The sequence below is a fragment of the Mytilus edulis genome, chromosome 10, assembly GCF_963676685.1.
Source record: "Mytilus edulis chromosome 10, xbMytEdul2.2, whole genome shotgun sequence".
NCBI lineage: Eukaryota > Metazoa > Mollusca > Bivalvia > Mytilida > Mytilidae > Mytilus > Mytilus edulis.
Genome location: NC_092353.1, coordinates 69,242,434 through 69,268,054, shown reverse-complemented (window position 1 = coordinate 69,268,054; position 25,621 = coordinate 69,242,434). Strand labels below are relative to the sequence as shown.

The 25,621-nt window shown below is 31.3% G+C and overlaps 1 protein-coding gene across 1 annotated transcript in view; it reads right to left on the bottom strand.

Annotated features, from left to right (window-relative positions):
• LOC139492935 (uncharacterized) overlaps nt 1–25,621 on the bottom strand; it is a 96,368-nt gene that overhangs the window by 36,762 nt on the left and 33,985 nt on the right. The window contains exons 2-6 of the mRNA XM_071281083.1: nt 25,460–25,563; nt 21,812–21,948; nt 13,979–14,052; nt 11,280–11,432; nt 2,699–2,853 (exon numbers count right to left, since the gene is read on the bottom strand). Coding sequence (XP_071137184.1) covers nt 2,699–2,853; nt 11,280–11,432; nt 13,979–14,052; nt 21,812–21,948; nt 25,460–25,563 — 623 coding nt within the window. The remainder of the gene's footprint in view (nt 1–2,698; nt 2,854–11,279; nt 11,433–13,978; nt 14,053–21,811; nt 21,949–25,459; nt 25,564–25,621) is intronic.

Below are 25,621 nucleotides of genomic sequence, written 5' to 3'. Positions count from 1 at the left end.
TTCACCTACAAATGCGTTTATTATAGAAAAATCATTTGTTTCCGATGATGACCTTGGCTCAGTTAAAACGTCACACTTGATTAATTTGCCAAACACGTGATACTAACTGTTTAAAAAAGTCAAATACGGGTATTTGCAAAATCACCAACGCATACACAGAAACAGATCTTACTTATTTGTTTTCTTTTAAAAGTAAACCCTCTTCGTATGATAATCTATCATGTTAATGCAAAAATTGGGGAATTCTTCAAAAACTCGCACCTAATTGTTGATAATTTATTTTATCAAATAATAATTAATATTTCTAAGGGATTTATTGTATATATTTATCAATTGCAATTTGATAAATATGTAATAAATGCCATTTTAACATTTACAGACACATTAACCGGTTGATAAATGTTTGACATTAAGATTTATACGCCAGTTTAGTCTAATATTTAACAAGGACTCGTTTATAATATTATTGTATTGAGGTTTTCCAAGGACAAGCGTGTCTTTTTCTGTTAAACTACATGTAGGTATTTTTCTTACAATACAGTTCAGGGGTGGAAAAGTTACACGATCATAGCTTAAAGGATTTGGGTTTACGAGCAGTCCTATTATTGTCCTAGTTTGCCAGCTTTTTGGTTAATTTTGGTTAGATCTGCACTATTAGGCTCTCTGGTTCTCTTTATAATAACAAAAATCATAAACACTTTAACTGTTTGAAATAATAATTATCATTATTTTTATCAAATTCTTTAATACTGTAGAATTAAACGTTACAGGAAAAGCATAAAACACAATGCATTTTTAAATAAGTCAAATGTAGAATGAACATTATCTGCGATGGGGCCTAAAACAGAATGTTACATCAAGCAACACCTAAGGTTCACATTATGAAAGCAGTCACTTTTCCTGGTTTCCTTATACAAACAGGTTGATATCAAATTCAGTGGGTCAACATTTTATGACATTATTTATAATATATTTCACATAAAACTTTTTTGTAGCATGTACGAAACTTTAAATATACATAATCATAAAAAAAACATTTTATACATCGTGGGATTTCATTCTCGATTATTGTAATCAACTTTTTATTTATTTCCATATCATAATTCGTTGGCGAATATTTTCTTTGATGTGCCATATTTTCCATTATGAAATTGACAAATGTTCAATATTTTTCTTACAAACGACATATTTAATTGAATTTATAGATATCACAAAAGAGTAAAGTCATTGGAGGTTAAAGGACATAACATTAGGTTTTATGAAGTATGAAAGTACAAGACGGTGTGAAAACGAGATTATTTGTATTTGTGTACCAGGTATCCATAGCTAAATAACATACAAAGCTAGCAGTGATTTTCAGCACAATAGTCAGTGAAGTATTTATTGATGAGTTAAACATATTGATGCATCAAAAGGGTTCTTTTCTTCTTTCTGATTACAAAGTTTGTATGTTTGAATGTACATTTGTCATTTCCGGTAAATTAAGTAAGGCTCTGGGAAGTTTCGTCCATTGATCAATCCAAGTAACAGATCTAATTTAACATATATAATCATACATAAGAACGTTTTGCATTAACAAAGTCATTCATAGTTCAAAAATAGTTCAGTAAGGATAATTTATATAAAGATACATAATTTTCGCCGTAAATGCTACCCTCCAACTTTTGACCTACTGTGCTTTATTTTAATGAACATCAATTTAGTATAAACTTGGCTGGGTTTTCTTTTATCAGAATAGCGAAAAAAAATCTATTTGTCACATTTTAACATAACATAGTAAATTTGTGTAACACGAATAGGCCAATAGGGGATGTTATATTGTAGAGAAGATTGAATGTTTCGAAAATTAATTTTCACTGTTCAAATATGATTTAAAATTGCATCTTCCTTCCATTAAACTTCTTTTCTTAGTAAATTTTATTTGAGTTTATATGCATGCACAATCAGAAGAACATTATTACTATAAACAATTCCGAGAAATGTGTATGCTCGTGCGTACACGTGCAAACGTTGAAAATATTGAGAAAGTTTTTTTTTATAATATATTGACCTAAAAGTGAACCTTTTTCATTAAAATGAGGAAATTTATTCTTATTGGTATCATTTATTTATTAATAAACACGCCCCTTTGTGGCCTTTTTATACAAGAATATGTAAATCATATTACCATTTACATATATGGTCAAATTTGATTTTAGTAAAATTCATAAAATTTATATTCTATTGACCTTCAGTTACTTGTGAATTAATTCTTAAAAAAGAAAAAAGACGAAAACGATTATTAGTATCAAGTATTTACATATTTTTTTTCACATTTAAGCCTTTTGATCTAACAGCCACTAGATCAGTGCACAACGTACATATTTTACAATAGTAAAGAGTAATTAAAACATGAAATAAACGACAATGTGATTTTTTATGATAGAAAAAATGTACACTAAATTTAACATATCTTCAAAAAAAAGAAAAAGATTTGAAATTCATGCGAAAATCACGTGTTTCTGTAAGTTATGTCATGATGTTATATGTTTTCTTACTATCATACACAATGAAAGAAGGACGAGATTCTGACTACAACAAATGGAACACAACCGCGGTTTTGTATGAATATGTTTTCAATCAAAGTCCGACTAATGTCTAAACAGTCTGACGAAATTTTATTGAATTATGCATTATAATTAAGTTAAAAAAAACTTACATTTCTTCTCATTTCTTGTTCCATGTGATTGACATATCCATATTCACAGACTTCCTTGACAGCTCTAGATGCTGGTTTACCATACTCCCATATACTGTAGTCTTCACCGTGAGAAGCACCGACTATACTCGACCAATGCAACAGTCGGGTTCTTTCTGTAAATAAAATACGGACAAAATATAAAAAAAGGCAACATTGGTACTAAACCGCTTCATCTTATTTCTACTAACAGTAGTATACCGCTGTTCAAAATAAAGTAAAATCACAAAAATACAGAACTCCGATGAATATTCAAAATGGAAAGTACATTTTAATCAAATGGCAAAATCAAAAGCCCAAACACATCAAAGGAATGGACAACCGTAATATTCCTCAATTGCATTGGTACAGGAATTTTAATTAATTTTGTGGAAAAAGGTGGATTAAACATGATTTTATAGCTAGCTAAACCTCACAATTGTATGACTGTCCCAAAGTCATAAACCGATTAAGAGAAAACGAATCCGGGTTCTAAACTAAAACCGAGGGAAACACATCAGCTGTTTTATCAGTTATAGATACTAGTATATATTGGGATATTAAGTAATTGTTGATGAGACAGCAAACCGAGAATACAAATTACACAATAAAGGACAATATTACAAGTGTAGGGGTTTGCTATCAAACAACTTTGTTGTTTTACCTTATAGAAATCATAGGTATCTTGATTTTACTTGAGGATGTTTGCTTATCTGTTTCAAAATAAAAAAAAAGCTTTTTAAAAAAGTATGCATTTATAGAACATCAATAACAGAACCCGAAAAAGCAGAAAAAAAGCAAGGTCCGTGAACTTGATTTTGATCTAAAAGTCATTGAAAATTTGTCCGGAAATGATTTTCTCTAGACTTTTCTTACGTTTAACATTGGTTGCCTCAAAATGAATGGAAAAATAGAAAGGATTTCATCACATTTTTAAAACTAGCTTTCTATCCAACATTTGATAAGATTATGAAAAGAAAAGTAGGTGTTTACGGACAAAAATTTCTTGGCAGCTCATTGATAAAACTAGATGGTTTCGAATATCTGACATTACGTCAAAAACATGAGAAGCGCACATCCTGAATGTAAGTAATCAAATCATGCTTTTCGCAATGAATTTACAAGTACAAATGTTGAATGAATGAATGAATGAATTTGAAATTAAGAAAAATATCCTAACATAGGTGAAATTGCTTGTTACTGAGCAGCTCCGTAAAAAAAGTAAATATAAGACTGATACATTGTTTTCAATAATCAATACTTCATAAAGACCGTCAAACCCATTTTTACTATAAGAAGAAATTTCTTATCAAGTGGCCACTTCAATTTAAAGAAAAATGAACAACTTCTATCAGAGGTTTGATAAGTTTTCACTTAAGTGAAATCATTTTGATATTTGAAAAAGAATCTCGTGTTATTGTCATTTTAAAAAGTGCAGATTTTAAACATACTATCAGATTTTATAGGAAATAAAATGTTGTTTTTCTAGGTAACAGTAAAATGTGAATCTCCATAATAAAATCTATTTACATCTCTTTAACCTTTCTTGGCTGAAATATTGTTCAATAATTTAATCAAAACTTAACTTTTCTTTTGAAGTTTGCACCCTCGAGTACTACGTTTTCTTCCCTCTGAAAACATATTTCTTCTAGCTAGTAAGTGAGTTTGTATATCAATGTACTTTACGTGTGACATGGATTAAGTAAAGCGACGGCTTATTATAATTGTAACATCAGAACTATGTCATACAATTTTTATTTTTTTATTTTATGTCGATTTCTTTTCCTTTTTTTGTCAACGAGCAGAATTTTAAGATTCCAAAATGTAAGATGTGAAAATTTGATGATAACTGAAAATGATCATACAAAACACCCAACATAACGAGGTAACTTTTGTGTTTCAATTTAAACAGGCGGCAGCACTAGCTCTGGATTGTTCACATAAAAACGCACTCGTGGTCAGTTGCACAAACTTGAGACTGAAAACTATATAACTATTTGGCTTTCTTTGATTATTGTAGCTAGATACCCCCATACCTGCCAACTGTCACTAATTGCGGGGGATTTCCCCCATGGAGGCTCCCAAATTGAAGTTTTTAAAGAGCAATTGTGTCCACAATTTTAACAAAACAATTAATTTTACAATGAATTGAGGCATATACAAGTATGAAGAAGCCAAAAAACAACATGACACTGAATTTGAAGGCCCCCTTGAAGGTTTTTTATGAGTATGGCAGCCATCTTGCACGCAAAACCCCCATGGGCATTTTGAAAACTTGGCAGGTATGTACCCCTTAATTTGAAATTAGTGTGTATATAGTTCACTTTCAAACATGACATTTCTAGTTCTTTGACAACATTTTCCATCTGTAACTCTTAATGTCCAATTAGGACTTTTATTTGTGTTTCTTATTTTCAAATTGCATAAATTACATGATATAATGGTATTCAATTACCAGCTATAATTATAGTTATCAAAAGTACCAGGATTATAATTTTATACGCCAGACGCGCGTTTCGTCTACATAAGACTCATCAGTGACGCTCAGATCAAAATAGTTAAAAAGCCAAATAAATACAAAGTTAAAGAGCATAGCCTTTCCATTTGTCGGTCGATGGCTTGAAAAAAAACCAAATAAAAAACTATAAACAATCAGTTATTAGTATCATATCCTTGTTTTAGACCGCTTCGATGGTCTAGTGACATTGTTGTCTCCTCGAGCACGAGGTGTCGTTGGATCGATCTCCAACTGGGTTAAATTAAAGACTTGGTATTTGCTGGAGGTGTGTGACATTTCTTCCAGTATGCAAAAACTAAAATTTGTTTGTTGTTGTTAAGAGCAAGAATGAAGATTTAATATTTGCTGATGGTGTGTGACATTTATTGTAGTATGCGAAAACGAAAATTTCGAGCAAGAATGAAGATTTCAGCTGTGCGTTTAGGAAGATTACTGAGGTCATACTAAAATGTCAATTTCTGATATTAACACCGACATCAAAATTAAGATGTTTAAAATTTGCAATTACAAAATTGTGACTTACTCTGGAATTTTACAAGGTGTAGTAAAATAACTCGAGACGATTTTTTTTCAACCTTAACTGACTTCAAATTTTCGTGGCTACCTTTAATCACCAGGTATTTGTTATAAATCCCCAGGTGTTTAAATCAAATGACAGACTTTTTTGACGGGTAATTTATAATTTAGGTGACAATATAATTGTTAGAAATATGCACCCCTACTTGCTAGCTATTTTGCTGATGGTATTTATTCTTTTGTTGACTTTATTATTGCGAAACTAGCTAAATTAACTCTTCACTTTTATAAAGAGACCCTGAGTGAATACCGAGTCTCGTCTTCCAAACAAATATCATTTAGAATTTCATTTACGTTTTAAATGTTTTATAAAAAGAACACAGCTGATCTCAGAATAAAACTTTTATGGAATAAAACGAGCACCTGGCTATCATCGTATTATCTACCCAGAGATAATTATGACTGTCACTGCATTATACTTATATATCATATTTTGACGTAATTATATCTATATTATATATACACTTTTATGACTGGAATAATACCTACAAAACAGTTTGACTCTAAGGTGAAATTAAAGTAAGCTGAGAGACTTCGCTGATTTATGGGACATTTTAACGTAAACACAAATATAATTGTGGCTGTATTTGAAGGAATCTATTTCAACAGTTATGAAAGCATAAATGTGCAACTATAGGAATTCACATTCAATTCTTTTCATACTACATTTGAAAACGTAAAAATGTTTTAATTTGTAATCGGTAATTGATTTAGGCAACAGTAGTGTAAATAGAGTACCGATTCCCCAATCTAATAGATCGGGCAAGAAGGCAAATCAAAGCCAGGCAAAATAAAAAAAACCCAGAGAAAACAGTAAGAACTTGAATAGGAGCGAACCAGGTGTGTCGACAGTGTTGGGACCTCCTGCTATGCATGCGCATGCATAAGCTGTACTTTATAATAAAAAAATATATAAGGAAATCGTATTCAGAATGCTTCAAACCATTTGGTTGTGAAACAACAATGATACTACTAAACTTGCTGTTTTAAAAACAATCAGTTCACTATTTGGAATGAATGCTTTCCTTGCCTCGTGTGATTGTTTGCCGAAAAAAATTGTCAGCATATAATATATTTTAGGATTAAAGTATCAAATTTGCACTGCCATATGTGGATATAGTTTAGCTCGACAGATTATACGACTGACTCTGTTTCTAGTTAATAAAACATTCAGGCATTCTCTAAGATGTTCTAAAAGCAGGCATACTCGACAATGATGTTCAGAAATGACGCAGTCAAACTCGACTTTGCTTTAAAGAGAAAACGCAGAAAACTCGAAATTTAAGTTATATTTCATAGTTAACTACATAATACTCAGTTTGCATCTTCCAAAAGAAAAGTTAGCTTTTCATTATTTTGGCTGTTTTGTTTATGGCTTTTTGTTTTTCGATGCTTTGACATATTGCATGTGTTCGACTTTCTATACGTTTGTCCTCAATCGTATTGGAGAAGAATATTCAACAGAAACACGTGTCGTTTTCCCTTGAAATATGAGTCATACTTTCAAAAGTTTTTAATGTTCGAATTTTGTGAAAGAAGATTTCAAAGTTAAAAGATTTTGAAAGATAATTCAAATGATACTTAAAGATATTTGATTATTTTCTGTCATATTTCCTGATTTTGTAGGTAAACATTAAAATATCTATATACCAGATAATATACCACAAATAACGAATTGATAAAGTTGTGGTTAGAAATTTATTGGTTTATACACATGTACATTTAGATGATGTGATTAGATTTGGTTATATGCTTTAAATATGCATTTAAGTGCAAAAAAATAAAATTGCACAAAAAACCGTGTTTTATGAGATCAGAGTAATTTACAAGCATAAAATTTGGAAATTTCTCAATTGGGTGAAAATAAATTGCTGTGAAATGAAAAAAAAACGACATTCAGATCTACATTTCACATGTAATTGTTGATTGTGAATTATGGAAATATAATGAATACACTAAAACTAAGATTGCAACTCCCTCGGGTAAAGTCGACCTGCGAAAGTTCTAATTCTTCATTAAAAAGACTCTTCTGATGTTGTTTTTTTTTCTCACAAACATTATTTTTTTCGTCTTAAGATATATTTTTTTCGATCGTTCCGGTATTTGATGAAAGTTTATTCAACAAACGCGTGTCGTGCAAACGAGAGTCAGTGCTATACTTTGTTGTCCTGTTGTTTTGTGTGTCACAGTTTTAAGACGTGAAATTGTTAAACAGTTACACGGCTGTGTGCTTATTTCAAGCTAAATTTAGAGTTTCTGCGAGCAAACCTAACAAACGATATGTCGATCCCCACTTATGACAATAGTACAATATATATATAACAAGCTTAGAGAAATCATACACTTATAAGCATAATAAAAGCGCCTGCAAATCTCAACACATTATATATACCACCATCCCTACATATGGCAATGGCTAGTTCATGATTTACTATGGGAAACCCTTCAACAATTTGGGATCAAAACACATTGTTTAAATTCTGTGAAATTCAGATGAAATACAAAACAGAAGGGTTACAGTGGCATTATATGGAAAATATCTGTCTTTTTGGCTGAATTAAAAAGTAAATGTGTATCTTTCACAAGAGAGTATACCAGTACACATATCGATTTTATAAAGTTGTTGTTAAGAAAATTTATTGGTTTGATATGTACATGTAGATAACGTGAATAAATTGAGTTATTTATACATATTATAGTCTTTAAATGTGCATTAATGTGCAAAAAACAGAAATTGCAAGAAAAAAATGTTTTATGAGACCAATATAATTTACATGCGGAAAATTTGGTAATTTCACATTTGGATGAGAATAAATGGTTATGAAATTTTAAAAATAACTAGAATAATACAGCCGTTATTTCTCACAGATTTTCGTCGTCTTTTTACCACAACTACTTACTATAATGTTTTTATGATGTAATATATTGACTTAAATTATGCAATAAATAATACGAGATTGATTTATCAAAATAAATACATTTGGATATTCATTTTAAACATTATAACTCATGTTAAAAAAAGTAAAAGTAAGAATACGAGTTATTCCCCTTTTATTCACTTCTGAAGTCAGAGGCACCGCTGAATATTCCTTGTGATTTTTGTTAGAAGGCCAAATTTAAAATTTTTTATTCATAAACTAATACTTTAACATTCTTTTTTTGAATTTTGTTATTACAATGCTGCTTCAGAGAGTAGGATTTTTTTTGGCTTGTTTTAATGTAATGTGAGAAATAGAGCGGTTAAATTGTAGTTATTTCTTATAAGACGGAAAGCTATGATCAAATGATAATATTTTGGGGGAAAAAATGAAAAAATCGTTTATTTCTAAATACCTATATGCGAATATTTGTGAATAATGATCAGATACATACAACAGTACTGGTTCACCGTCTTGCACCAAACAACATTTTTTAAAAGCAACATTAAAACTACGTGAAGATAATATAATTATGCAGTTGAAAAACTTCGCAATGATAATGGGTGTTAAAATCGACCGTTAAGTTAAAACTGTATTCATAAATACCACTTTCTTTTGAATAAATAGCAGAAAAATGAAAGAATAATTTCTAACTTTGTACCTTTCCAGCAATACTTTGACGTACATTTCTGATCTCCGATAAAAGGGCTGTAGTTTGATGTAATTTATATCAAGATATATCAAAGATAAGATCATGAATTAATCAACAATTTGCAGTACATGATACATGAGGGGCTGGATTGGGTGTCCTTCATTTCTGTATTCTTTAGTTTTTAGGACATTTTTTCTCTATTTTTTAAATGTGTCCCTATTAGTCTCTATCCTTTGTATTCTAGCACCTCCTTATTCACTAATCTTAATTTTTGGTCCATTTTTCTCTATTGTTATATTGTTTGCAAAGTGTTCTCTATTTTGTAAACCCCTATCGACACCCTCGTACACCATTGAATCCTTTTTTAAAGAAAATACTGTTATTTACGAGCAGGTGGATCGTTTGATATCAAACAATCAAATACATAATCTATCTTTAAGAAGAAGATTTTCTTTAATGAAGCTTGTAAAAATTAAGTTTAATGTCTTTAACTTTTTATGACGATCGTAACTTAATGAGAGCATAAGCCTCTCTAGTTTAGTCCCTTCCTTGTGACTTTTGTAGTGCAAAACTATTAATTGTAATCAGGTCAGTGAATATTTAGACATGTCAACGACTTCTGCGCATCCTTGTACGCAATAATACATGTTCTAAAGGTGTATTCATGACAATGAATTCTAATACCTGCAATAAATATTCTCAATGAATTGTTTTACCTGTAATTGTAGACAGGATGACGTTTAACATTACATAATTTTAACTTATCCAGTTTCATGTCAATTGCATTTTACGGAAATGGAATTCTGATTTGTTTTGTGGTTTCTCCGAAGATTAATTCATTCTTGTGTGTTTTGTTTATTATTTAACTTTATAAAAACGTCTTTAAAATTCAAATGAAAAGTATACGCGACAGAAGCTAATACCCGATCATTGATATAAAAAAACATATCACATTTCTAAACGATCATATTTCTTTTTTTTTTAACCCAATAACAGTACATCACATGCAATTCGTCCATTAATAAATCAGTTACAGTTTTAAAATTCTGACAGCTCGAAAGTATTGTATTTTGAAAATTTCTCAATACATGCAATAGGGATTAAAAAGTAAAATCACAAAAATAATGAACTCCGAGGAAAATCTAAAACCGAAAGTCCCTAATCAAATGGCAAAATCAAATGATAAAACACATCAAACGAATGGACAACAACTGCCATATTCCTGACTTGGTACATGTATTTTCAAATGTAGAAAATAATGGATTAAACCTGGTTTTATAGCGCTAAACCTCTCATTTTTATGATACACTACAGGTGTCTCAATACAGTGTACCCCCATTTCAAAATCTACGTTTGTATATAAGAAAAACTGAAATAAGGGGAGATTATACTTACAGAGTCATCTAACATATATCATCCTTGAAATGAAGTAATATGTAATATTTGATATGATTCAGCGATATCAAATAAATTTGAGCGGGCTTTTCTGGTGCCTATTTCGACAAAAGTTTTCTTAATGTATTTTTTATGTAAATTTACAAATTATTGGACAAATGTATTCTTTGAATTTTATACATGAAAGATAAAGCTGCTGATTATTACCTGTCCTTTATTATGATATAATACTTAAAACTTAAACCAGTGGATTAACATTTAGATCAGTATAACAAAACAGGATTGCCTGGTTACATTTATTACCATAGCAGAAGACTGTGTACAGCAGATTTTGATATGACACCTGTTGCATCTACTGTACCGATATCCGGGAAAAGAGCGTGATTTTGATGACATGTTTGTGTGAAAAGGCACCTTTGAGGAAGTCGGACACGTTTGTTGGATGGACACCTTTGAAAGTGTTACATACATATGTATCATCATATAAAATGATCGAATACATACCTTCCTTAAGCGGGAAATGTTTTGGGTGGGTCTGTCTGGACCAAATTCCTTTAAAATGCATATGGTATCGGGCATTCCCACAGGCACAACATGTGCTTCTTGGTTCAGAACGATGCTCACCAGTACCATCACCTAATGGAGCCATTGCTGGAACTAAAATTAAAAAAAACGACATTGGTAATTTTGCAGAGATAAATAAGTGTTCAATATATAAAACGCAGCTTAGTCAAACGCTCGCCGAGGAAGAGAGCTTTGTATCACCGAACATCCTTTTTCCACATTGTTAGAAGTCAGGAGGACTGGTCAAGAAAACACTGATGTGTATATCTTTAAGCTGACAATGAATTTCCAATGGTATTTATAAACTCATTGTAAAAAGTTTAATGAATTTCCAATGGTACTTATAAAACGCATTGTGAAAAGTTGAATGAATTTCCAATGGTATCTATAAACGCATTGTGAAAAGTTGACATTCGTGGGATTATAGACGAAGGCTACATTTTTTTTAATTTTAATGTATTTACATGCTAATTTAACTCCCAAAAGTTACACAATTAACGTTACAAAGGAATAAACATAAGAAAAGGAAATGACATCTTTATTAATAAGACGGATTTTACAAAACGACATATATACAATGTTTGAACAATCGACAATGTATTTAAAACGAACTTGACTAAATATGTACGGATATATGTTTAGGTTTCACGTAACTGTCTAGAGTAATCTAAGATAGATATCATTTTGCAGTGTAAAATAAAGCAGGCTAAAATTGGCAAGTTTGTCTCTAATTTGAGACACCTAAATTTATGTTTTTAATCCCGATCTTTTTAATAACGGTATATCTTCTTCAATATTTGGGTGGCATTTACACAATAACGGTGTAAAATTTGATATTTTGATTAATGAGAATTTTTTTTTTCAATGAAAATATTTCGGGATAAAAACAACTCTTTGTAAGATCCTTAGATAAATAAAGAGATTGATAAAGTATTTGTTTTTAATCTGAGATATCATGTCTTTACTAAGATTATACTTTTTATCAGGTGAGAATCGATTAGCTTCACCTTACGAAGTGACAAAGAGTTTGAAAATTTGATTATTTCTCTAGTAGATCATCTTAGAAAATCATCATCTAAAAACTAGGAAACCTATCGTTCTAATCTTCCCTCGCTTATTCGTTTTACGGGGCAATGTTTTAGCTAACAGACCTTTCACCTTGACCTTGTATTCATTTACATGTAACACGTGACAATAAAATTCATACGCTGATCATGTAAGTTAATGAAATTCGTTTTTTTCTTTCTTTTAAAAACGTTTTTATCTTCAGTGTGTTTCCTTCATGTAACCTATTAAGGAAGTATGACATGACCGACATATTTTGTATTAACAGGTTTCATAATTTTGTTATTAAAAAAAATGAACAAATGACAGTCAGATCTTAAACAGTTTGATCTGTGATATTTGTAACCTGTTGACTTTTATGCGTTTTGATGATCAAAGCATTGCCAAATAATACATGCACTTCCGTGTTAGATATGCTATATTTTATCGCGAAATAACGGTAGTTTTTCGATGAAATGTTACATTTTCCTAGCGGAATACCTTACTGAGAATGTTTCACTACAAGTTAGCACGAAAAGGTCTATATTTTTCGTGCTAATTTCTGTGATATTTGGTCTATTGTGGAGAGTTGTCTGATTGGAAATCATACCATATCTTCTTTTTATATATATCATCTTAGACTTTCCAACGCGTTTTGATGAAGGTTGTACCAAAATGGCTCAAATGCCGCCATGTTGGGTTTTTTTATTTTGTTGGTGGTGCTATTTATTTTTTGGATGGGGAGGGTTTACAAATTAATCACCTTCAGCATATGTTTACGATAATCATTTTATTGATGAAATGGGAGATATTAAAAGTTCAAACAGCCATAACTGACAGCGTATTATACAAGAAAGGTTTTAATTATGACAGTTTCTCCATATCCAGTGGAGAACAAGCTGGCAGCTTCGCACATGTTACAAATGACTACAATTGTCAGTTATACCTCCACAAAGTGAGAAAGACGCTGACCTGTCAGATATTTGATATCCATTATTAATTGGTGAAACAGGTGTGAAAAACGAAGATCATCACTAACAGATTTATATAATTAGCTTATTTTAAGAAGTGTTTGAAAGCATGGGGAACAAAACAACAATTAGTGAAATTTTATTTCCGTAATTTATTAGCACCTGTAGGTGTCAGACCCCCAATTCACAATCCCTATCTATTCAACCAAATTTTGCAATTGTCACAGCTTTCTCAACATTTTACCTTAAGGTTAACTTCATATGCCAACGTATATACTGAATGGTACATGTATCACCCTTCTACATTCGAATTTTCAACCTACATTTAAAGTTTTCTAAGAAAGAACTAACTTTCGGAACACAAGTACTACTAAGAATAAACTCTGGTTTCTAGAAATCTTTAATAAGTATACTATGGAGCGCATCAATCCTTAATTTCTATTGCAAACTCATAGACAAGTAAATGTTAGCTCTTACATATTTCCCTTTCATCAAAAGTTTCATTTCTGCAAATGAAGTAAAAATGACACCAAAAGCACTATTTTGTGTCAGTTTAGGACTACTTTTACGTTCTAAATTTGAGGGAGTGAATTGGTGTTCAGTCTGACACCTGTAAATACTAACCATCTTCACAAATAACTTTTGTTAGGTTTCCATCATCTTTAAACCAGATCTCTGGAGCCTCGACAACTGTAGCCCTGTTAATAAAGAGACCAGATCATAATCATAGTAAGTCAACATAGAGGTTTTTATTTGATGCAAAAAGTTCAAGCGAGATGTCAAAGTGTTGCTTTGCTTGACATGCAATGGTTAAAAATACTTCAAACATATTCAAATTTGTATGTGTGTAACTTATGTAATTGCACTGAAACAAAAGTCACAACTCTCTCCTCACGTCCTTCGCAATGTCTTAAAGATAGTTAAAGGTATTAAAGAGATAGCATAGCATTAACATCTGCTATGTATACAAATGACATAAATGCATATTTCATTGCGATGAAAGACAAATTTCATAACGGAATTTTAATGATGACAGATTTTCTTCTTATCTAATTAATGAAGTACCGAATATATACAGAAACAACCGCGACATTGAGTAATTGCCCCTGTTGGCTAACAAACTGCATTTGATAATTAAAACAGTCGGTGACTTATCTAGTGAAAAAATGCAATGATTGCACGCAGCGAACAAACTATCTGTTTTATTACATCGAATTAATGCTTTGATATTTATTTAACAACCATTTAACTTCAAAAGACAAACAGTTTAACGTCAAAACAGCTATCTTTGTGGTATTGAAGCCAATTTTGCACGGAGTATTAAGAGCTATGTTTTAAATCATTTTGAAATTGCTTCCAGAAAAAAATGCTAAAACGATTATGCAAAGCTATAATAATATCATAAATTCATTATTAAAAGTGACTGGCTTATACAACAAATGGTTTTCTCTGACTCTTGGTAATAAAAAAGAGTATATTTTCTAGATGTCAGAATGAAATTATCTTCTCAGTTTTAAAAGTTAAACGAAAGAGGTTATCAAATTATCATTTGATTGACTTTATAACATATGAAAGATATCTTAAGGCCACGTCAGAATTTTCCTTGGTGTTTAATGTATTTGTATCGAGATTTTTGTTTTTGAAAATATACTCTTCAGTGTGTCTCAAGTCATATACTAACCCATCAGATCTGAATTTTTAAAAAAACACCATTAGCGAAGCCAAATGTGAAAAATAAAAGTTTGAAAATAAACAACTGAGTCCATACGATTCAACCATTTGCACGGGTTATTTTTTGTGAATTGTATATTTAGAATTTCACATACAAGCAAGTACAATGTATTATATTGGTAATCTGAATCAGAATGTAACGGCCATCTTGCACTATAAGACAAGAACAGACGATACGATCTGCATTATAAGTCTTGAACTTTAATGCAAAGTCTTAAGTTAACAAAGGTATACGGCTAATGCAGAATTTTATATGATGTTTTGAATCTCATAAGATTATATCTTTAAGGAGGGAGCAATGTTCTATCCCCAGTACAAATATTAATCTTAGCTTGCCTTTTATCTTCATCAACTGATGTTTAAAAATATTCAAAGTTGTTACAGAGAGGAATCTCGCTATGTTTGTGTTTTATATAATTTTATTTTTATTTTTTTTTAGTGGGGGGGGGGAGGGTAAGTGTGTGTCAATTTATGAGTTGCGCCTATGATTTAGTGTTCACATTTGGGGGTCTTTATATACAAGAACGTTTGATTCTTTTCAGCTTGTTCCTTAATTTACTGTATAAGTTAAACTTTTACTTAAAAATTGTCTTTGAAAGTGGATAACCACCGTATTTTTGATAATGATTCGCCTCTGCCTCTTATGCTTCGTTGTGCACGCAAGTCATACATGTATGGTGCAATGACAACGCTTTTCCGGATTTGTGGAAAGTAAAAAAAACAAACAGAAATATTTTCGTTAAAAGGCATGTCTGGTTTTAAGTGATATGTATTTATTTATAATAAATTCATGTCATTCTAATAAAATTTAATGCTGTATAAATGGTTATCGATCGTCATTAAGACGCCATATATAACACTGATAAATGGATAAATTCTTTTTCTCAAACTTTTAAATTTATAAATTTGTTTGATGAAATTATAATTCCTCATTCCATTACTAATGTAAAATCTTACGCTTGACATATACACAGTTTAAATTTTATGTCATAGCTTTCTGATACTTTTTTTTATATCATTGGTATTCCAATAACTTAATTTACCAAACATAAGTATTATATAGCTTTGTACCTTGATGGTGCGGTTTTAAAATAGCATAAATGTCAGTATGAATGTCAAATTTTACATTAAAAGACCACCATAGCGACCAAGAAATAAATATCAAAAGTGGAATACAAATTCTGCTAAACCTGGGCCGTCTTGAATTTACAACAAGAAGTAGGCCTCGCAGTGAGTAGCACCTCCAACCGGGTCGATTTCAAAATTTAGAATGGAAATGGCGTATGCATCAAAGAGGCTTGTAAATCCCGCACCCGGAATTGGGCTTCAGCTGGTCCCCCCAAAAAAGAGTGTAGAAGGGGACTTGCACTGTTGTGAACAGTTTGCTTTATAGTGTCGGTTAGAAAGAAAAGTCAACAAGACATACATGATAAATGTTAACATCATCAATAAAAGGTTACTAACCTTTCAGCCTAGATAAGCATCGGTATACACAGACTATTGTAAAGAGATCTGGTATCTCAGTTGCCACCTTAATGATAATCCGCAATATATTGCGGCCACCTATAAGTTGATATTTTTTTATGTCATGTGAGTTGACAATTTATCTCTTACTATATCATTTAGCTTTTGAAGAAGAGATTAGATCTTAAGGGACCGGTTCCTATTGCGTACGTATATGTTTAGTAATAAAACTCTCATAATTCTTCCGGTTAACATTACAGAAGGACACTTTTAACTATGTATATTCAATGTCAATTTCTTTTTTTCTCGCTCTATGATACGAGTGAGCACAGCATAGTCAACTAAAACTGATTTGTTATTTTCAAACATAAAAGATTACACAATGCCTTAGTTGGTGGCCAAAGGGAACCCTTGTGATATGCAAACGTTAAGTTAAAGATCATAGTCAACCGCATACATTTCTTTCACTTGAACGAGGTAACAAATGGGAAATGTCCCTCTAATAATGTATTGAAACATTTTACAGGTTAAACCATAATATATAAACTTGTCAAGGTAACCGACAAGGTGTATTTATCTACCTGTAAAAACAGGTGTTAGTGAAATATTTGGCTCCATGTCCTGTCGTCTTTAACACGCTGTACTTAGCGAGTGTTGCTACTTTTAAGTTCTGTCTAAGTGTAGTTCATGCCCTAACAATACGTAAACGCATATGTAATCTTTCTCTAGATTTACTGGCGACTAGATATTTTAAATGCCAATCTTTGAAACGTTTGATATTGGCGAATTCTACTTTATCAGATTTTTTTTAAAAGTTTGGCGTACCTTAGAACGAATTCTGTCATATTCTTTAACTTATCAATATTAAAATAACACTGTTTTAAATCGAAGAAGAGTTCATGAAAATTCCAGCGCTGTCGCAATGTAGACTAATAAATCATATATAGTTTATTAAATTATCACAAGATTGCATGTCTGTATATAACAATTATCTTCTCGTTTAATATTTTTCATAAGTTTTGGCACGTTGAATTTAAATAAATGAATTACGAGTTCTTTCGGGTGCAGATCTACTTTTCATGTTATATATAAATGATGACATTTTTAACTGTAATCAGATTGATCATTAGTTTCATTTTTTTAAACTTTTTTTATATTATTTAGGAATAAAAACATTAAGATGAACAGCATTCATTGAATAAGGATATATATTTACATATATCTCTATGGCAACCGTTTTATAAACGTGTCCAAATATTACATCATTCTACGGCCATTGCCGGGGCTTATCTGTTTGGTGATGGATCCTTATTATTCTGCAAACAGTCGTCATTATCGTAACAGATGTTGCTACAGTTATGCAGTCCAAGTAGGAAGTCCCACCCGAATAGCGTATACTAGTAAACTGATTTAAGATGTCTCGATTTTAACAGTATGTAAAATGTTGAAGCATTTATCGTTTGGTTATAGGAATAAACAAGAATGTGTCCATAGCAGATGGATGCCCCACTCGCACTATCATTTTCTATGTTCAATGGACCTTGAAATTGGGATAAAATCTCTTATTTGGCATTAAAATTAGAAAGAGTATATCATAGGGAACACGTGTACTAAGTTTCAAGTTGTTCCGACCTTAACTTCATCAAAAATTACCTTGACAAAACCTTTAACATAAAGCGGGACAGACGGACGGACGAACGAACGGACGGACGCACATACCAGAAAACATAATGCTCTCTACTATCGTAGGTGGGGCATAAAAATTGAAGACAATGAAACAAGCATCGCAAAAAGACCAAACGACAATGATAATAGCACTATGACCTATAGGTAGCCTTATGACCTTTAACAATACCAAAACATATAACCTACAGAAAAAGGGAATAGAACACGTACAACAAACTTCTGTCATCAACTGCACCATATTCCTTAATAAGGATAAATACTTAGATATCGACAAATACAGCCAATGGCATAACGGATAACTGATTGTTGCTCAATCATTTGATTTTGTTAAATATTTACAAGATCTTTAATTTTCCTTTCCATGAGGGATAAGAATAAAATCATTAGAATCATGTTCTGCAAGAAACGTTAACTATTCACCGCAATCTTCTATATTTCAGTTGAGCCGAACTATTTCTCTACTGGTTCTTTATAAATCCGTTATCAAATGGTACTGGGGGACTTAGAAATAATATGATTACAAAATTGCAATATCATGCTTACTAAATTATTATGCTTATTGACTAGGGCGTTTCAATATACATGCAGAGTTGACACTTATTTAAATGCAGATTTTCACAGCAGGAATCAAATCCTCGTCTCTATTTTTGTGTCTAATTACAGAAATCCTAACGGTTTGGTGTTGTGATTCCGTATAACCGTGACGAAAGCATCAAGAAACGTCACTTCCTCCCAAGTAATATTATTGTACACAATCGTAGCGTTAAATTTGAAATATTCCAGCCTGGTACGTCCTAATCATAGCAAAAGCAAGTCATGGGTGATAATATAGTTTATGAATCTTTATAAAACAAATCTTAAAAATATTTGGCTTCATTTGCATATATATTATTCTAAAACCACGTGTTTGAGAACTTTCATTTCATTGGTCTTTTGCCAACTAATGTTGCATTTGAAGCGTTTACTAAAATAAAAATATTTGATATTAATAAATATGTTGGTTTCTATTCAAAGCAAATTGAATACAAAAGAAAAAAGTGTTGCACTCGCTTGTAACATAATGCAAACCTACCGCAATTTCAATTTTACATTTCATTTGAAAGTCATGAAATAAAGAGATTTAGACTACATTAGAATATAGATCCTTAAAAAAAATAGACCAAAGACATGGAAAAGGAGTATCTATAAACATTAGTCAACAACAACAAGAAATATATAGCATGCATGGCATAAAAAACCGAAACACGACGAAAGGACAAAAAGCAGTCCAACACAACACTTCTTAGAAAGACTATGCAACACAGACCGAGTTATCTCAGCTGTACCGGAAAGGGTAAGCAGGTCGATATTCACATGTCATCAGGTGGAACCTGTCTTGTTTCGTATGGAAAGTACATATTCGATGAAAAGTATCAATCGGTGTTACAAAAAACAACAAAACAGATCATTTTCTCTATAAACGGTTGACTTGTGTTTATTCATCTACTTAGTTTAAGATGCACGACAACGTAATTGATAGCATCATAGAAAGAAACGTAAAATGTAATATTTGTTTGGCATTGGCATGCAAAGTAAGGAACACGTAAACCAAAATCTCACTTTCAACAGCTACTATGATGTTTCTTGCTAATTAGCGGAAAAAAATGAAGCTTTCTTGGGTTTTTTTCCTAACTTTTTCAAAACCAACATCAAAGGCAATATCCAACTTGTAGGAAAATCATCTAATTATCCTATCATAATAAACAAACGTTTTTTTGTGTACATAATCAAAGACTAAACAGAGTGTGATATGGATCGGTAATAACGAAAAACACGGCTGCAAATGATGCAAAAAACAAAGTGTTGACGGCTTCAGTTGTAAGATCTACTAGACTTACTATAAGATTGAAAATTAAGTTTCTTTTACAATATATTTGTACAACTACCATTCACTGTGTTTAACAGTTTAACTGAGATTATTTGCCATCGTACCGGCATGTTAAATGGGATCTTGGTTTTTGGATAAAAAAATACATTAAGAATTCTAATTTCAATCGCATGGAAAAAACTGAAAGGAAAACAAATTGGTGATAGTATGCGCTGACAAATGTTACTGAAAAGACTGATGACTAACTGTCATAATAAGGAACATGACAAAATTGTGTTATGCCAAATGTTTCAGCTCAAATCTGTGTTTTGTTGTATTTCAATTTTCTTGAAACTTTAAAAATATACAAAGAACTTGACAATATCTTTGATAAAAAGAGATAGAGGTTTCCGTAAATGACACAACGACTCAATGCGGCAAATGGTTGTAAAATACATCTGTATATCTTCTGTACTCTTGTTTATCAACTTCTTAAAGAGTGTCTTATAATTAACGATTAAATGATTACTCTTTCTGTCATTGTATGATAAGGCAATAGTTCAATATAGTCCTTGTACTGGATGCATGGGAAACGTGTCGCATTTTAGTGGAACATAACGGGGAAACGTTGAATATGATTGCCATCGAAGTCTTTTTGAGCATGACTAATTTTACAACGAAAGGGTCTAATCAGACATACGGAATATATTAGATTGTTATTAATCATGTTCAAATCGTGTTTCAGTTAAACCGGAAACGAGACATCAATAATAACACAAAACTTTAATGGATTATGTGAAAACTTTAAATATAATTTTTAAGATTGAAAATGACCTATATCATCTTTGATTAATGTAACGGACTACTTTTAAGTTATGGTTTCCAATAGGAAATTATAAATTACAATGTTGTACTTTTAAAACTGTTTATCATACCGCGCTAATTCTATCGTCTGCTGCATACCGCCATATCGAATACTCGTTAATGTATGGAAATGTATGTTCACAATGCATAATTTTCAAATAAATTTTCAATCCTTTTGTGCGACTGATATAAAAGAAGTCAAAACGTGGGTATAAATTTGACTAATACCAATTTATCAAGTATAAGATGTAATTCCGTACGCGTGTTGAAATGTATTTGTTTTTTACCCCAAAAGTAAAGAAATAAATTCACAATGATTAAACAGTTTTGTTTATACTGAATTACTACAAAAAGGCTCAGATTTTATGAAACTTTTCTCTCTTATTACATTTATCATTGAAACTCGAAACATTATTCACTTCTGTTACAATATTTGATATTTCCACACACGCTTTGTTTTATTATGTTTTCTTAATTTTTCAATTCGAAGTATTTTACAACAAAAAAATGTAAGTACAAATTAGTGAATTCCGCATTGCATCTCTAACGATATTGTATTGAATAACTTACCTTAACGTTTTTGTTCACAAGAAATGTTTTTATTAAAAAATGTATGTATTTGTAAAACTAACTAAAAGCACACGACATAATTAAATGTTCTTTATGAAATACGCAGACGATCGAATTGGATGCCATATGTTTAACCAAGGAATTATGTATTCTTTATTTCCAGAGCATGCAACCCCCTAAATGACTCAAACGATATCAGCAAAAATAACTAGTAACAAATTTAGACGTTAACACATACATTTTCGTACTTATTTGACTTTTTCTTATTTGATTCATGTTCTACTATATAGACATACCTGAATTCTACACATCCGGAGCCTTTTTCTGGAGCCTGCCATTTAAATTCTAGTCCCTTCTTTCGCATGAGGTAGTGATGAGTGATAACAGTATGGTCACAATCAGAATCAGTTTTCACTTGAGATTCCCAAGATATCTGAAATTAAAAAAGGACAACGTGAATGTAGCAATTTATACTCACAACCCATTGAAACGTTTGATATGGTACTTCTGATGGTGGCAAACTTATATGCCATCAATTGGTTGCATGACTTCACCAGGATATATGCTGCACGTTTGCAGGTCATTTTAGAGTACAATAAAAAAATAGTCTTATGAAAATAGTTGTTTTTCCCGCCTAAATATCAATCGTCATAAGAAATATATCATTTCATAACAGACATAACACTTGACGACAAGTATTATGATAAATAATAGAGGGTGTATGTTTCAGAAACAAATGCAACTCTTGATAACACTTTAAACTGGGCATATCAAAGAAGAAAATTTAGAAATTATTTCCAAGTTTATAAGTGCTACATCGTTTGCATTGTTAAAATAGAACTTGCGAAGATACAATGGCACTTCCTTCCATATACTATTTCTGGTAAGTAATTGACAGACGTTCTTCTCTAACTCGATACACCTGATTAGTTAATAAGATAATTGGGATTTTTGATTTTTTTCAAATTAAAAATATTATTTTAAAACAGAAAATCGAAAATATCGGCGATAAGCCGCTTTCAGTATGCGAAAATCGAGTAATAAAGGAAGGAATTGTGATTACGACAAGAAAGATGATTATGTTTATTATTTGTAAGCATATGACTGCTGCTGCAAAGAAATGGGCAGTTCACAATAGGAAAATTAAAATCATGTATTGTGTCGTTAAATTAAATTTGAAACCGATCCTCATTGTCAATTCCTATGCGTGATTCAAGACATAAAGCAGACTTTACATGTTTATGTGTATCAACTGTATCCTTTATGAAGACTTTTTTGGAGAAAGCGAATGTACTTTTTTTAGATTGCACAAGACAAAGGACCAATAATTGTAAACATCAGTTTTCAGCTAGTGTAGATATTACTTTTTTTTTATGTTAGAACATGTTTATTGGTTGAGAAGATCGTGTTTTCTCAGTAACATCATTTAGAGCAAGAACACCAAAATAGTTCGGCGAGATAGATGCATATCAAAGACTATTCTGTATTGGCTACATTGAATATATTTCAACAATTTTCTTGCTTGAAGATAATGAGTAAAATGATTTATCTACACCAAAACAATATAATAGCTTATCCTGAACTTATCAACCCTCATTTAAGTAAATCACTTCGAATAAAGTGCCTCTTTTATAAGATTATTCCATTACAGCATAAGCGGAGGCAGTTATTGTCTACCCATTTAATGCTCTGCTTTGGTGCAGTAATGAAGTACACAATAATAACATTGTCACCTTGGAAACACTTTAACTAGACACTTCTCTCAAAGAGAGGTCATAAGAGAAATTAGCTTATTGAAGCGGCAATCACAATTGTTTAGTCAGCTTGGAACCCTTCAATCTGCTCTTTTAAAAGAGTTCTTATGCTATTATATTCTGATTTCATAACAAATTTATGACCTGTTAGTAAAGACTTTGTCTTTATTCAAGATTTTGTTAATGCACGGGCGGAGACATCCATTTCAAATAAGTCTTTCATAGTAACATTACGAGTTTACAAAGTGTTATCTTTATAAACGTGTCAGTAAGGAGTTCTAAATGCATAAGCCAGTAGTAAGTGCCGTAGCACTTACAGGATCTATTAATGAAGCATATCTTACATTTTAAAAGTTGATAAATCTAGAAATTACAAAGAAAGTAAGGATTCATCTCCCTCAGCAAAAGTGGCTTTAGATGACGTTTGTTACTCTGTTTAGGACTCTTTTTTTAAACATTCTTCATATATCCACCATGAAATTCTATTTTTTTTATCAAGTCCTTTATAGTGATCTTTTACATGTGTATATCGGGTAGAATTGTTTATTTTTAATTAGTTGTACTTGTAAAGAACTAACCCTTTTTCTGTTGTTCAATTTGTGAACTTATCTTTCATCAATGCTCAGTTATTGTATGAAAGCATTTTCAGAATCTGATGCATTCTGGGTAATATTTTCAAAAGTGTACACCAAAACGTCGTGATTGGTTAAAAACGTCCTAAACAATGGAAATTCAACCAATGACATAACGTTATTTTCATTTTGGGGTACGAACAATGAAATTACCCATAGTCTTTTAGATTCTGAAACGGCCAACTCTTTAAGGAAGTTTAAAGTTTATACTCATTCTCAGTATATTGAATCCAGAAACCAACGACAATGCAACAAAAAAGATGAGAAGCGCGGATCATTCCGGTATTGGATGCATTTGGAGTATAGATCTCCCAGTTGACACGATGTTCCAAGGTCGTTGTTCTTATATTGCTGAAGGCCATTAGCTTTCATTTTGTCGTGCATTTCGTCTTTGTTGGAAATTTGTCTTATTGGCAATCAAAACACATCTTCTAGTCTGAATAACTATAATAATGATTCAGAGAGACACCGTTAAGTCTACAATAGTCATAGTCTATTACTATTATACTATTATGTCTCTCTTCTTTGTTTTAATTTTAAGACTGATTATTAGTTTTTATTTGATTTTTATAGTGTAATAATTGTCATATATTAATCATTTTACAGTCGAGTTAATCAATTAGATGTTAAGATGTCACAGTGTTACAAGGACTGTCAAAAATTAATAATTGCTCTTATACCACAATTGATTTTCAAGACAAAATAACAGCTTCCGGGCAGCTTGTACCGTACTAGGATTTTGTGTGGTAGTAAATTATGTATGGTACACTAATATTGACAATCATATCTTCTAAATAGACATTTATTGTTATAAAATGATACTAATTTGTTTATCAAGACATAACAATGTTGTTAAAAACAACACTCTGGTTGTTTTTATTGAATAATCCTGTTTTTGTAGTAGTTGTCACCAAGAAAAGTGAAATTCCTTTGGTCGCAAAAGCTTGGCTAACACAGCAACTTTGAAATAAAATAACATGGGGATTTAGACTGTTAAAAATCATAAAGCACGAAGTTCTTGAAAGAAAGGTTACATTCCTTTGGTCACAAAAATATTCAGTCACTTTATTTTACAAAGAAGCAACAAGGAGATTTATATTTTAAAAATACAAAACGCCTATAAATCTCCGAGTTTACAGTAAATATAAATATGTAAATCAACTTTCACGTCATTAAAGGGATACTTTCTTTTGACATTAGTTGAAATAGCTTGAATGGACAGAACTAACAATCTTTGTATTTACAGTGCGTTTTAAGATACCATTGAATTTCTATGCAATTATAGAGGTGGCATATGGCGTAATTCTGTTGGCCAATCGTACACATTTCATGGTAAAAACAAATAGAGAAAAGAGAGAAGACTTCACTGGTCCATGACAACACAAAATGGGAAAACGGCACTTCGCAAAACACTCCAATGAAGGAGTTTCAATATTTTTTGTAATTTCAATTAAAGCTCGAATTTGAGCTTTCTTGATAAAAATTTAATCTTGAAAGTTATTTCAATTTTTAGTTGTTACAATAGATGCTATAACCCTTCATATGAATACAATCTTACCTTGGGCGCGCCTAACGTTAATTTCTCGTCTTTGGCTCCTTTTGGTACTACTACTAACATTAAACCCATTAACATCTGGTCATCGTAACTTCCATTAATCTTCACTAAAAATACAAAAAACATACATTATTTTTCAGCATACTGGCACACTGCATTCACTAG